Genomic DNA, 15,325 nt, shown 5'->3' on the forward strand with positions numbered 1-15,325 from the left:
ACCTTTAGGCCTGCATGAAGGTAAAAGCATGGTAGATAATTTAGATAAAGTCTTTGGAAGGAAGATGATGAGTGGGATGCTGCGATACCTGTGTGCAACAGGTACAGAAAGGATACTGCGCAACTCTATCCTTAAGCAACAACGGAAAAACCTTGTGGTCAAATTGCATTTCTTACTGAGCAGCTTCATTTGTTACGACAGGATTCCTGTGGAGTGGATTTGAGGCTTGATTCGGGAGTGGGAGTTACTGGCACTGTGTTATTACCTATCGATGGAGCTGGTGACAGACGCTGCCCGGCACAGGGTGTTCGGCGTACCTGCGAGGGCGTGAAACGTGGCAGCAGCAGGAAACTTGACTAAACTATACAGCAGTACAACGAAATACAGTAGATGCCATCTTTGTCACTTGGATTCACCATGAGCTTGTCTGCAGCAGGCTTTAGACCTTTCCCAACAGTTGTAAGTCGAACGTGACTTGAAACACCAGGTGGACGTTTTGGAGCTACAGGCTTTACTAGTGCGTAAGTAACGGTTTTGGAGACTAATGCCAGCGATGCGCTATATAATAAATCAAACAGGAGATGTCTGATTATGCCTTCTCTGACTTGAAACCACCAAGGTCTTGGTGTCCTCAACACAGGTGATTGGACCAGTTCCCAGCTGATGGGATCAGTAGTGAACCTGTAGAATTCCTGAGGATGGGCAAAACAGCTGCTGTGAGATTTGGGACTGATGCTCTCTCGGTGCGGTGCTCCTCCGGAAGAGAGAGCATTTATTTACCAAACACAGTGCAGGCTGCACCTGGATTGCATGTTATATCTAGCATATATCTAGCATGGGGCTAGATATTAACTGCTACTGGTTGAATTCAGGCGGGGGAATCGGTGCAGTACCTGTTTACACACTGCCAGTTTCAGTGCTGAAAAGCTTGGCGTGTCTATTTTTCTTCTTCACAGACTCATTTTGTTGTAATGCCTATGTGCCTTCTTCCAGGGAATAATCTTAATGCTGCTCAGGTGGTTTCTATGCACTTGCTCTCTTGATCCCAAATTGTTTTGGGCCTTGGTATCTCCCTTTTAATACTTGGGTGGCTTTCCCCTTGAATCAGTATTGGCTTTTGAACGCTCACCTCGGATGAACCCCAGCATCCTTGGATGGAGGGCATGTAGTCTAATTCAAGACAAGGCATGGAAATAAAATTTCTTTTTGGAAAACTAAGAGCTTTTTGAACTCTTGCTGGGTGGAAAAACCGTGAAGATGGTCTGTATGGCCACAGTGCTCTCAAGAGAGAAAGGAAGATTTAAGCCTCGGTGGTTCAACCACTTTAAAAATCTTCCTTTTAAAAAACTGGGCCTGGAAACACCTAAATTAATCTCTAGCGTGTGCTCAGAGATCTACCTTTTCAAAGGCTATATCATTCGCTCTACAATGTCACGTTCAGAAAAGTTGTATTGTTTCTAATGAGAGCATTGTGCTGTGACTGCTGTGGGTTTAAACCTTCCTGTCCGCCTTCCGCAGGGAAGTCACACCGGGCGTCCTCGCCCACGGCGCTGGCCCCGGCAGCGCTGTGACCCCAGCGCACGCCTCTGGCGTTACCGCAACGCCGCTGTCTGTGTTCTGGAAGATGCCAGAGGAAGCACCTTCTTTGTCCTAACGAGTCGTTAACGTTGTGTTCCAGAGTATTTTCTAGCTCAGGAATTTACCTAACTCGGGAGTGAAATTAATAACTATTTTTTTTTTGTCATTTTCTTTGATGTTGCCAGACAAGTTTTTTGGTAGTACGGAAAGGTGGGAGAAATTGCAATGTTGCTTTTCAGATTGCTTCCTCTAACGTAGTTCTACATTGCTATTCATAGCAGTTCAGTTTTGCCTCACAGATCTTAGGTAAAGTATCTTTCTCATAAGTATTCCCAGTCTTGATATCCCAGCTCCCCATTATATCAAACGTCAGCCTAACTTGGAAAGAGGGCCCCTTATAATATTGATTTTTTGCAGAGGCCTAAAGGTAGACAAGTTGTTTTTGGAATCATCTAGCAAGTACATGGCAATGGTATGAAAAACGGAACTTGGCTCCCAAGGTTTTTATTGTAGTGCTTTGGCTCTAAGATCATCCTTCCCTCTTTGCAGAGAAGGTCAAGAGAAATGAAGTTCATTTCCTTATACCTCTTGCAGCAGAGCCTTGTTCTGCTTCAGTCGGTAGGATTTCTTTCTTCACTTAAATAAGGGACGACTGGAGACAAGGTTCCCTGTTTCACTTCACCCTTAACAGAAGGCATCTTTCGGAGTGGATCATACTCGCCGCCTGCGCAAAGCTTCATTTGTCCTGTTTCCTTCCCCCGTGGCAAGCTGTCAAGATGGCGCAGCCTTTGCTGCTTTTAGGAGTCGTACCGCTCCGTGTTGCACGTGGGCTGATCGTTGTACAGATAGATTGTACTGTCCAAGACCATGATGAATTCTTTAAGGTTGCCATAAAGCCTCGCCCGGTAGGCAGCGTTATTCCAGAGCGCTATTAGTAGAAGAGGCGATTAGTGTGTCTTTAAGTGAATGGTGCCAATGGGAATGGCATGTTAGGCAGGGCAGCTGCAAGCTCGGCCTGAAACACGACCACCCTTGAAACCCTATCTCTACTCCACTGACCCATGCGGGCTGACTTCATGCTGTTGACTGACCGTGCGGGTTGCGTCAATGCCTGAAATGTAACGGCTTCCTGGCAGCGGGGCAGATCCTGCCTGCGTGACTGATAACGTGTTACTCGAAGCAAGGGAGAAATTGCATTTATGCATCTTTTCTGTGGCTGACCGCGGAGGACTGTACTCGGTGGGTCCCTCTCAGGCCTGTGTCCTGGGCTACCTGAGTGTAAAGCGTTGGCTTTTCTCTTTGTGCCAAACGAAGATCTGGGGGGGTTTAAATAGCTATAAGAAAGTGAATGATGACGTTTCCCAAGGATGCTTCCCAACAGAGCCTGTTATCTGTGGGGTGGGAGCATCCTCTCTCAACTAGGACTTCCCTGCAAAACAGGCTTCCAAGTGTTACACTCCCAAAGTTTTAGGCAGGATAGTCTCCTCTTCGTGATAGATGAAGCTGGGTCCCAACGGCTCATTTACTCTAGCTTTATCCCTTGCAATCCCAATTGTCAGTCCATGCAGGGCTTCACCTTGTGCCCCTCGGTCTAAAACGCCCCACGAGATGGAGCTCCCTGGAGCAAGGGGAGGCTGTGCTGCAGCACCTGCAAAGCGTTTCTCAAGAACCAGCCTCTCATCTTTTGCTAAATCCCCGCCGCTGCTACGAGCCACAGCGGGAGAAGGGGCTGACCTTTTTCCTTTTTTGTGCTGGGTGAAAGTCACTCTCTTGCAGGAGCGCAGAGCGGTGTGGAGCCCCATGCGTGGCTGCAGCTCGCTGCGATAAGCTGGTTGTTTTCCCCTCTCCTTTTCCCTCCTCGCGCTGTGCCGGGCTTATCTGGGCGCCTGAGTTATGTTAAGTAGCGGGTGCGTGCCTGCTCTCTGTTCTCCTCGCTGCTTTTGCTCCTTGGATTTCAATTCCAAACATGGTTATCCATTTGGGGTCTCTCTCCTTTCTGCTGCCAAGTGATACACATTCCACACTCAACACCAGCTCCCTCCGCTGCTCTCTCACGGTCGCTATTTCCAGTGCCGGAGGGCAGGCGAGAGGCAGTGCAACGAGATCTCTGTCCGGTCTGCGAGTTTTCCAGCTAATGGCCTCTACTCTTTCTTTGAGCTCTTTTGGCCTCATATTTGCCTGTTCCTTTTCTCACTGGCGTGGCTAAGGAGGGGCCCAGCTGCCGGTTTGTGAGCCACGAAGAGGAGAAACAAGCCCTTTGGGGATTTGTCGGGCACGAAAACTTTTGGCGGCCCTTTAACATGTCGCTCTGAAGCGCGCTGCTGTGGGACCGGCCGGTGCTCAAGAGGAGGAGGAGGAACAGCTACCCAGCAGCTCTGGTTTCAGACCTCTGCGGCACCTTTTGTGTATGACAATTCGTTTTGAGCGCAGGACGGCCGGGGAGGGTGGGGAGTGGGGAAGGATGAGCGCAAGCGGCCTCTCTTGGGACCAGGCTCTTCTCCAGCCTCCGGTGTGTGATGCCTGGAAGGACATTATGGAGGGAGCAGCCTACCAGCTGGCCAGCTGCATCGTCGCCCTGGGTTACATGGGGGGAAGCGGCATCTTTGGGTCCCTCTATATCTTTGGCGTCCTGGCCCCAGGCTACTTCTGCTATGCTCTGTGGGGCTGGCTGAGCGCCTGCGGGCTGGACATCTTCGTCTGGAACATGCTGCTCGTCCTTGCCTGCTTGCTTCAGCTGGCTCACCTGGCTTACCGGCTCCGCAGGGACACCATCCCAGAAGAGTTTGACCTCCTCTACAAGACCATGTACCTGCCCTTGCAGGTGCCCCTGGAAGTCTACAAAGAAATCGTGAAGTGCTGTGAAGAGCAAGTCCAGTCGCTAGTCAGAGACCAGAATTATGCGGTGGAGGGCAAGACGCCCATTGACCGCCTCTCGTTGCTGCTGTCTGGCAGGTAAAGGCTCTCCTGTTTCCGAACAAAGTCTGACAGCAAAGCACTGTGGCTTACTGTTGTATTTTCACCCTCTGTAGAAACTGGGGTGAGGACTGTTTCCTTCTTCTGAAAGGGCTTTGAGATATGCATCTGTTTGCTGGGAGGGGGGTAATTTGCTTTTGGGAGTTGTTTTTGTTCTGGTTTTCTAAATCAGAATATTTCAGGGAACAATTTGCAGAATCAAGCTATGTGCAGTGAAGCTGCCAGCTCAGCCTTGCCTGTGATACTGTTGGGGGATCCTTAACTCTTTCTCTGTCATTTTAAAGTGATCTAATTTCTGATGGGAGCAGACCAGCCGTGAGAGAGTGTTTCTCAAGGCAGGAAGGCGGTGTGTCTGGTGGTCTCTGGAGGTAGCAGATACACCTCTGTGATGTGAACGGCCGTGCACTGAGGACACCGAGTCCTCTGTTCACTTGCTCCCCCTGGCCAGCGGTGTTCAGGGAGAGGTTCCACCCCTGTTCCCAACACCTCAACCCTCAAGGCTCTGAAATTTTTTACTTTGAGGGTTATTAGGTCAAAAGAGAGAGAGCTCTCCTGTGGTGGATCCCGCCTCATCAGGCCTCTTTCTTTCCCTGTGCTGTCATGCATTGGTGATGTTCCTTCCTCCGGACCGCCAAGGAGGACCTCGGGGACCTCTAGATAGTCGCACTGGGGATTTGATGACTGAGTGAACTGTGCTGCTGCAGTACTGGCATTTGTTCACCTGAGATCCTGTGGCATGCCTTTATGAGCATATCTCTTTAATGATTTGCAAACCCCAAATGCATACAAATAGTGATGATGTTGGCTTCCCAGCTGCTAATGCCAAGTGAGAGCGGGAAAGGAAGGAGACCTGTAAACGGGAGCAGTGCTGAGCTGTTGGAGCTTGTGAGCTGTCTCACAAGGATTTTCCTTTGGGAAGACAAACCCAGCATCATCTGGGGCTCGTGTTGTTTTACTGCGGTGGTCCATCCTCTCTGGTGTAAAGAAGGGCTGGCCTTTTCTTGGTGTTTGTCCCTTTTCTAGGATGTGTTAAGAGCATCCTGGGACCACTGACCAGTGCTGAATGGCACAGCACTGGGAGGAAATTGGGTACGTGTGTTTCCATTAGGTCTCTTTCCCCTTACCAAACGTCTGTGCTGAGCAGCTTGCTCTGAACTTTACCGTATCTGCAAATAATGTTAGCGGGGAAGAGCCTGTGCTGTCGTGCCCTGCACTGGATAATCTGTTGCTGCTCTGTGGGCATGAAAGTGCTGCAATGGACAGTAAGCCAGTACTGGTGGGGTAGTTGTTTTGCTCTCTTTTGCAGTGGGAAGCAGGCATCTTGGCTGGTACAGGATGCATTATGGAGATGGGATTTGGATTTGTATTTCCTGGTACCCCCTGTGTTGCCTGGTGAGGTCCTTGCTGACCCAGAGGAGCATTGCTACTATTACCGTGCCCCCTCTTAAACTGAACCATAGCCAGACAAGGTGGGGTTGGAAATGCAGAATGTGCCTGGATCAGGAAACCTGCCTTGCGATCCCTGACCCTTCCAGGCAGCACTCCCAGCTGACTGGAAGCCAACCGTGTAACTCCTGAAAGCAAGAATTGCCTTTGTGCGTTGTACAAAGGGGGAACATGGCGACAGGGAGGCAAGAGGCCCCAAATCTGGTGGTGCAGAGCTATGAGTAGAGCTCCAGAGTGCCCTGCCTGCGCAGCTCTCCTTCTCTGCTCCCACAGCAGAGCTGGGTGCAAGGTCAACCTTGACACTGGTAGGCAATTGCAGCAAAAGTAGGGGAAAGGGATACCTGGGAGGCCAAGAGAGATTGAATGGTAACGTGCAGCAAACTATGCGCTCGCGGCATGGTGTGTCAGGAACGATGGCCAATGCGATTTTGGGGTGTTCTGGGTGTAACAGCTTCCCAGCTTCGAGGCAGGGAATGCCCTCGTGCAACCCTGGGGACAGGAAGAAGATGGAAGTACAAAGAGCCACGGGCTGGCTAGGAAGTGCCTGAAAAGCAGCAGCAGTCTTGCGGGCTGAGAAGTCCTGGTTTAGGACCAAGCATTGCACCTGCGAGGGCTGGCTTTGTAGCAGGAAGCAGAAAACAGATGGAATACGGGGAAGTGGCAGCAAATATCGTTTCCCACAGAGAAAGGAGGGCCAGCCCCATAGACTGGAGCATCTGCAGCTGTGCCAGAGAGGGTATGAGACACGTGTGAGATGAGGAGAAGTCCTTTCCTCCCTGGTGGGACCGGCTGCCTGCACGTTGTGTGAGCTGATCAGGTTTGTGGGACATCTGTTTTGTGGCCTAAGCCTGTGCGCCTCACCTGTCCTCTCCGCAGGGTCCGCGTGAGCCAGGACGGACAATTCCTTCACTATGTCTTTCCGTACCAGTTCCTGGACTCTCCAGAATGGGAATCGCTGCGACCCTCTGAGGAAGGAACTTTCCAGGTAACCCCGCGCGGCCCCGCAGCAGCCCAGCTCCGCTCCTTGCTGCTTCGTTGCATGTCTGAGAAGGGGATGGAGGGGGCTTATTATGCCCTTCAAAGCTAACCAGGAATACTTTCCTCCCCTTCCTCATGGTTTAGCCAGCACAGGATGGTGCGATCAGCTGTGTTATCATTTTTCCAACCTTCCTCTGAAGACCTCAGAGCGTGTTCCTACGATCAGCTGATAGCAGGGAGGGTGGAGCGTGGTACTCCTTCCAGTTTAGCAGGGAGATGAGGTATCGGATTGCTGGCTCTCTTCCATTACAGTGTTCCCTAGTACCTGTATCGATGCATTTGCCCTCCACGCTGCTAGAAGGGTGCGTCGTTCCAGCATCAGGATGGCAGCCATGGCAATACGCAGCAGTGACGTAAATCCATAAATATCCTGTTCCTCAGAGAAGTTTCTGATGGTGACGTGTTTGGGGTGGAGAAGCAGAAAGGATGATTCACACCCGAATATGGTCCTTTCTGAGCAGAAGAATCCCTTGCTGAGAGGCAGGCCAGACCAATTCTTATTTGCAGCAACTGAAAGGATTTTGCTCTTGCTGTCAACACCCCACAATATTTGTTTGGCTTTCCTTCTGGAGGAGGTTACTTAAGCCCACATCTCTCTGCCTTTAACTCACATCCCAGGACAGGCTGATGCCTGTCAGGATGTCAATCTAGAATATGTCAGTTAGGGCATATGAGGAGGGATTTTGCTAATCCTTTGGGAGCGTGGGACAGTCATGAGGGAATGATGATGCTTTCTCATGAGGGCAGCCACGTTCAGACTTGGTTAAACCAGGGCAGCTCTCTGAATCTGCTTTCCTCAGGTCTGAATTTGGCCCATGTGGGAAAGGATCATGGCAGTCGCTCCTGAAAGCTATGCCATCGCCAGTGATTACGGCCTTGCAAGAGGAACGGTTGCAGGAGAGGGCTGACCGTGTGACTGGCACAGGGCTACAGCTCTTGAGCAGAAATAGAGATGTCGGGCCAAGATAATGGGGTAGAGAAGGCAGCAACAGCATGGCTGTGCTAGGGGTGGGGGTATTTCATGTTTTGCACAGGGCTTCAATCCAGCAGCAGGTTGCTGCTAGCTCCTGGACTGTATTTGCCCAAGAATCGAGCAGAGAGAACGACAGCAGCCCAGTGCTCCTGGCGGGGAAATGGGCTTCTGGATGGCATGCAACCTGCAAAGGCGTCTGCAGCGTTTTCTGAGCTAATTTCTGTGGAACTGAATGTTCCCAGATCTCCTGAGTGTCTTTATCTGTGGTGCGTGAGACAGCTCGGGAACAAACTGGTGCCAGGCTGCACCAGCCCTGCCAGCACCACGCTCTTGGCCCCTCTCCTGCTCTGCGAGACGGCTGGTCAGGGAGGTCGGCCGCGCCTGGCACCGGGATGGGGAGGTGGAGTCCCCAGGTGGGGAAAGGCTGCAGCCATGCGCTGGAAATGCCCAAAACCCTCGTCTGCTTACTGAGGAGCATGAAGAAGTAGCAGCCTGTGTGAGACCAGCATTCAGCAGGTGAGACTTGACCGGTCCATGCTGCTGGCAGGACATTACTCGTGGTGGCCGTGCTTAGCCAGGGTGATGTGTTGCCTTTGGCAGCTGTTTAACCCACTAGTCCCTGAGTAGTTAATAAAACTCTGTGGCATAACTCAACCTTATTCCTAGCATCACAATCATTTGGTTAAAAAAGTGCATGTTTGACTCTGGGACTTTGCTGGAGGAGGACATGGAAGGTTTTTCTTGCCCAAGTTTTCCCCATGGCTCTCTGGATTGAGCAGTTTCAATCCTGAGCCCACAGAAAAATGGCAGAAGCACATCTCAGTCTACAAGGTGAGCTGGTTTCCTTGAGCTTTCTGCTTTGGCTGTGTCTTCTTCCCACAGGACTGCTGGCTCCCAGTGCCTGAAGGAGTTGGGTTTCAGGGCTGGCACTTTCCCCCAGAAGGCTGAATTATGGGGCTCTGCTGATGCCGGAGCACTTGTGCCAGGGGGATTCATGACTGAAATCTGTCCTGCTGCTCTGGTTAGGAGGCAGGTTTCCTTATTACATCTCACTTAATCCCTCATGAGAAGTGGAGGCTTTTGATTGCCATGCCAGAAATCGGTTAGGAAAATGAGATTCTGGTCATTTCAGTTTCTGTGTGACCCTTCCTCTCGCTCACCTCGGCCTGGGAAAGTTCTCAGGTTTTATCTCCTATATTTCTTTCATAAAGCAGCTGCTTGCATGGCAGTGGCATTAAATATCAAACCAAGGACACACACATGCAGACAAGCCGTGTTCAGCTTCCCAGTGGCTCTCTGCCATGGTGGCTGGCCAAGGAGACCCCTGGATATAGAGTGAAAGGGAGCCCCCGGGATATTTTGGCTCTGGCACTTGTTCACATGCCGGTGTCTCCATTACACTCGGATGTTCTTCTTTGGCCCAAAGCAGTTTGATCCTTCCTGTGCTTCTTAACTTTTATTATTATTATTAAATTTATATATTACAGTATATATACTCATGTATATACTCTCTCGCTGAGCTGTGCTGTGCATCCTTCAAGGCCACTCAGCCCTACATTGCCTGGCAGAGCCGAGGAGACGGGATGTCCCTCTGGCGCAGGGTGACCAGGCAAGCCTTCCCGGTGGCCCTTCCCATACCCAGGGCCTTCTGGGAGCAGGGGGTGTGCGACCCAGCTGCAGGACAGGATGGTAGCCTGCTGCAGGGCTACCCACTGGTGACTTGGGCCAGCTGGGCACACAGAAACACTTCCCTGCATAACGTTTCTGTAGAGGGATAAGGCCATCTGTGCCACCCCGCTCATTTCAGCTGCATTGCTTAGGTGTCAACAGGGAGCATCATCTGAAAGGGAGAGGCTGAAGCGTAGCTAGTCACGTGGCTAGATTAAGCAAGGGCATGCTGCTAATTGCATAGGAAAACCTGGTCTCTGGCTCCTTGGGGAGAGGAAGCAGAGGTGGGTCAGGATTTATCCCATCATTTGGTTTGGGTGATCTGGCTCTCCAGCCCGGCCGTCTCCAAGGAGAGCAGGCATCAAAGGGGCTGGGGTCCTTCAGTGGAGAGAGGCACACAGCCCCTGGGTGGTAGCGCTTACTTTGCTCCCTCCCTGCCCCACAGGTCACGCTGACAGCGGAGACCGACTGCAGCTTCATCACCTGGCCGAGGAAGAAGCTGTATCTCCTCCTGAGGAAGGACCGCTACGTTGCCCGGCTCTTCTCCTCCCACCTGGGATACGACATCTCGGAGAAGCTCTACTCCCTCAACGAGAAGCTCTTCGCCAAGTTCGGCCTTCGCTTCGACATCCGCTTGCCCAGCCTCTACCACGTCCTCGGGCCAACCTCCTCCGAGGGGGAGCCAGAGGACTGTGAGGAGCCACCACCTGCCTCTGGCCAGGCTGGTGCCTCCGAGCCCCCTCCGCAGCCACCACCACCGCCACCGCAGCCGGCTCCGCGCCCCCGGGCATCCCGGCCTGACAGCGACCTGCTGGGTGAGGACTCCACCAGTCTTGTCTTGGAAGATTTTGCTGAGTTGCCGGGGTCTTTTATGGACTATGTGAGCGAAGGGGAGTATATGAAGTGAGGGCACTCCTGGCACGGGCACGCCTCACCCTGTGTGGGACCCCCGCGTAAGTACCCGCTTGCGGAAGCCAGTCCTTCCTGCAATGCAACCACCCGGGCAGAGCGGCAGCCCCCAGCCTCTCGTGCTCGTTTGCTATGGGTTTGCTTCTCCACAGCATTTTTTTGCCTGCTGCCCTAAGAAATCCCGGGAGGTGGGCTCCAGCTGTGTGATTTTCTTAAGGAAAAGCAGCAGGGTAGAGGCTTGACTCCAGGCATCAGCTGCCCTGGGGGTGGAAGGGCCAGTAACCCGGCTGTAGGAAGCTCTTCCCTGCCCTGTCCTCTTTCCATCCCTCAGGGGAGGCAGAAAAACTGAAACGGTGTCCAGGCTGGCGGGTGGTACACGAGTGCCCGCAGGGACCCCAAGAGACTCTACCTGGCTCACCACGAGGTAGAGCTGTGCCTGGAGATACTCCAGGATTGAGCTGAGGAAGGCATCTGCATGTGAGAGAGCAGACAACCCCGGAGATGCTGACAGGGGTAGGAACAGCTCCAGGGCTTACAGCGGATTGATAGTGGGAAGTTGCTGTTCACCTTGCAAGTGCTCAATCTGGGCAGGGGGCAGAAAGCTGAGAGTCCTTCCTCCCCCTGCCCACCACAGCTCCTCCCAGCATTTGCTCTATCCTTCTTTTTGCTGCTGAGCTTCGGCTCAGCCAGATCAGTATGGTATTGAACAGGCTGCCCTGTGTGGTATGGCTCTTCTCTCCAATGACCCTAGGGGGACGGACAGGCTAAACATTGTTTTAACACACTCCAAACTCTGCTTTCTGCTGAGTGGCAACGAGATACTCTCTTCCAAAATGCAAACTCTTTACCCTGCAAGGGAAAAATTCCTGTGCTTCGTGGATATTGAGGCAGAGGAGCAATGTAGGCGAACAGAAATAGACGGGAGGGTGGCTTGTGCTTGAAATTCAGATCCAAGTGGCCAAGAGAGAAATTCCACACTGAGCTACTTTTAGCCAGCCGCTGCACGCCGGCTGCTGCACGCCAGCTGCAGACCCCGAAATATGCATTCCTGCCACTGCCCCATAACAGCTGCTTTCCTGCATCCAGCTGCCAGACACCAAGCCTGGGACTGGGATTTCTGTCCTAGAAGCGGCCACTGCGTGTGTCCCACCTGGGTCTGTGTGGCAGGGAGGAATTCGCAGGGCTGGGCTGCAGCTGGGGAGACCATCTTAGAACCATAGAACCGCTGAGGTTGGAGAACACTCTTAAGATCATCAAGTGCAACTGTTAACCCAGCACTGCCAAGGCCACCACTAAACCATGTCCCTAAGTGCCACATCTCCCCATCTTTTAAATACCCCCAGGGATGGGGTCTCAACCCCTGCCCTGGGCAGCCTGTGCCAGTGCTTGACAGCCCTTTCAGTGAAGAAGTTTTTCCTAATATCCAACCTAAACCTCCCCTGGTGCAACTTGAGGCCGTTTCCTCTTGTCCTATCGCTTGTTATCTTCCAGCAGGCATCCTTGAACACGGTGCACCATCACACCCAGGTCTTCCCTGCACCCTGCTTCTGGGCTGCAAATGCTTGGGCTGTGGACTTGCTGGCAGGGAGCATGAAGCAGGACGCAGTGACTCCTGGCATGAGCCCTGACAAGTCTGCAGTAACCTTCCCTACCCTGCAGTGCTTGAGCACAAGCCTCACTGCTGTGACGGCAAGGGGACCGTCCCTCCTAGGTGCCCTAAATGAAAATGTCTGGGTCAGACAGCACTTGCTGTTTGCAGTAGGCCTCTGGTGGAAGAGGCCTTTTTTGCCATTTCATCCATTTGCTGTTTTTAGTTTTTGAAAAGAGTGGAACAGTTTTTGAAACAGTGGAACAGGAAGATCTTCCTGTTTTGTACAGTTCTGCTTTGAGTTGAGTCACGTACCCGTTCCTGTACTGCTTCCATGCCTCCAAACTTAAAATCTGGGATATGAAGGAACTGGCCAGGGAAGGAACAAGTATATATGGGTTTGCTTGCATCAGTTAAAAAGTCAGCAAGAGTTTTGCTTAGTGTTTGTTTTGTTTTGTTTTGTTTTTTTTTTTTAAAGGAGACAGAGAGAAAAAGAAAAAAAAGTCCTTATTTTATGTCTAGCTTAGAAGTCCCAGGAATGTGAAGTCTCTGGTTTTGCTGGTAGACTGCTGGAGATACGAATTTGCAGCTTTTTCAGTCCTTACTTGGAGAAGCAGGAATACTGAGTCATTTATGAGACAGCCATCCTCCTAACTGTCAGGCACGTTTGTTGAATAGAGGCAATCAAAAATGAATGCAGTTAGTGTTGTAAACGTGGTGAAGTCACTTTGTCCATGCTTTGCCTGTATTTTGTCTTCTCAGCAGAAGGATATCTATTGTCAGGTCATTGGCAGAATTGTCCTGGTTGATCAAGCTCAATAAAATCAGAATTTCAAATGAAATTAAAAAAGGAAGGAGGCAAGGAACACCGTAGCTTTTTTTGAATCGTTTCCACTCGGTTTTGGTAATGAGTCAATACTGTAAACATACACACGAGAGGTGTGCACGTATGTGTGTGTTGGGGAAAGCTTGTGCTACACAGCACAAAGCTATTCTTTCTTTCACACAATTCTTTTAAAACATGTTGGAAGCTGGAAGCTTTTGCCTTTCTAGATCTTGTGAATGAGGCAGGTGTGCTGATGCTTGCATTAGAGACCTGCGATAAGAGCCCACATATTTCAGAGGCCAGTATTTGGGGTGGGAGAGGAGGATGATCTTCCATGTCTCTCAGTCTGGAGACAATAACCGGTGTGGTATTTTAATTTCTAAGGTACTTAGACAAGGAAACACAAACTCTGTTTAGTGCATCCGTAGCGGTGGAACGAGCGCTTCCTTGCTACTCTGCTCACCACCGGGGCATCCTAACCACATCACGTCCCAGCAGCACAACAGCAGTTGTCACATCTGGACAGTATTCCACAGCGACTTGAGTGCCTAACCACAAAAATTAGTGACACAGAGGGACTGCAGTTTTCCCTTCTGGCCAGGCATTTGTCACAGCTCAGCGGATGATCTCAGCAGGTCTGCCATGGCCCAGGGAAAGTAATTTCATAACTTTGCCCTTAGAAGGTGTGAAAACATCGTTAGTAAACAGGGATGTTCCCTGCAGTGTCATTGTTGAAAGTAAGGATAGCTGTGGTCCCAGAGATCAGAGCTCCCGTGAGGCTTCCCCGGGTCTGTGCTCTCATCTCCTTCCCCAGCAGCTTCCAACCTGGGTAATCACCTTCCAGCTCTCTAAATTCCCCCTGCCAAAGTGCTTCTACGGATCACCTTCCTTCTCATTTTCTGTCGCTGCAACGGCCGCCTTGCAGTGCCACAGTGCAGGGGGGCAATTCTTGAATGCCCAAAGGGCCGCAAAGATCATGCAGAAGAAAATATTCCTGGGAGATATATTGGCCTACTAGTCTTATCATCTAGTTCCTTGAAAGAGTTTCTAGTCTGCTTACAAGCAAGACAGACTGTGATATCCACTAATGAGCACATTTTTTCTCTGAGGAGGAGAGATACTTCAGTAACTTACAGGCTGCCTGTTTAAAAGAGGCAGGTTCAAAGGTTCAGTTCAAAACTTGCTTTAACGGTGTACTGCTGTATAGCTCCACGCTCCGTAGCAAACTAAGCTTTATTCCTTGCATGAGAATTCAAACAACCAAAAGCCACCTGCTTTTTTCCCCTTTTCATATTGCATTTGCTCTAGTTCATTGCTATCAAGTGCTTGCAAGATGTGGAGCTGCTGCTGCTGAGTTTTGTACAGTTACATCTGGGGGCTGGCTTTCTGTCTGGTGGGTGAGGTGGATGGATGGGTGCTTGATGGCCTGTAGCTTGGTCTCTAAGTTAGTAGGAATTGATTTATACCCACTTTGAGAGCAAAATCAAAGGAGCTGTGGGCTTTTAACTGATATTACAGAAGGTGCTTTGGAGGGCTTTGTTTTTGCTGCCTCAGGATGGGTAGGTAACTCCATTTTCTGAATTATCACATGTTGAACAACTGCATGGTTTTGCATGCTAATTCAGGAGGGGAGGGGAGAAGGACAGGTAACAGCAGGCTCCTTGGGGTTTGTGTCTTGGGGAAGTTTGTAAGGAAGAATTATTCCTGTGATAATAATGGTGCTCTCTTTCTTTCTCTCTCTCTCCCTGCTCTCATTTTCCTCCTGCAGCCTCTGGAAGCCTTCTCCGGAGTTCCCCCCACCCTCTCTGCAAAGGACGAGCCCCTCTGGCTCCCACTCAGACCCCCGAACTCTAGGGAACAACAGGCTGTTTTGATCCCGAAGCCCCTCCGAGGGAGGGAGCGTAAGCTCACATAGGTTTCTGACCAGAGAGACACTCTTTAGCAAGCACTGAGACGTCTGCCTGCAGACGTGTACACTCGGGAGCACGTGAAGCACACGCGTGAGACTGCGGTGTGACACTCCAGCACCTCCCACCCCACGGCTGTTCACCAGAGCTGCCTGCCCCAGTGTGCTTCCCCGGTTTGTTTTCTAGTCCTGCCTTTCTGAGGTGTGTTGGCAGCTCTGATACCAAGGTACACTGATATCGCTGCAAACGATACCAGCCTGCTCGCGGAATCTGTGTTCCCTTTGATTTAATGATTCCCATTAAAGTCGGAGATGAAGCTACTGGTGTTTGAGGATTTGGAGAGTGAGAGAACATCGTTTGCAAGGCTTGAGGTGATCTCAAGGCACAGGGGGGAAAGGACAGGGGGGAAATGGGCTGCC

The 15,325-nt window shown here is 51.1% G+C and overlaps 1 protein-coding gene across 2 annotated transcripts; it reads left to right on the forward strand.

Moving 5' to 3' along the window:
- Positions 1-3,597: 3,597 nt before the first annotated feature.
- POPDC2 (popeye domain cAMP effector 2) lies at positions 3,598-15,226 on the forward strand. 2 transcript variants are annotated; one of them, XM_009460528.2, is made up of 4 exons: positions 3,598-4,530; positions 6,874-6,982; positions 10,122-10,629; positions 14,768-15,226. In XM_009460528.2, exons 1-3 carry the CDS (start codon positions 3,986-3,988, stop codon positions 10,581-10,583), a joined length of 1,116 nt encoding a protein of 371 aa, XP_009458803.1. In that variant the 5' UTR covers positions 3,598-3,985; the 3' UTR covers positions 10,584-10,629; positions 14,768-15,226. The 2 variants fall into 2 exon arrangements, with proteins under 2 accessions (XP_009458803.1, XP_087613851.1); XM_087757725.1 differs by having other exon boundaries at positions 10,122-10,491.
- The last annotated feature ends 99 nt before the right edge of the window (positions 15,227-15,325 follow it).

Source organism: Nipponia nippon, unplaced genomic scaffold (genome assembly GCF_047370975.1).
Source record: "Nipponia nippon isolate SJK-2023a ecotype South Korea unplaced genomic scaffold, ASM4737097v1 scaffold_2, whole genome shotgun sequence".
Classification (NCBI taxonomy): Eukaryota; Metazoa; Chordata; class Aves; order Pelecaniformes; family Threskiornithidae; genus Nipponia; species Nipponia nippon.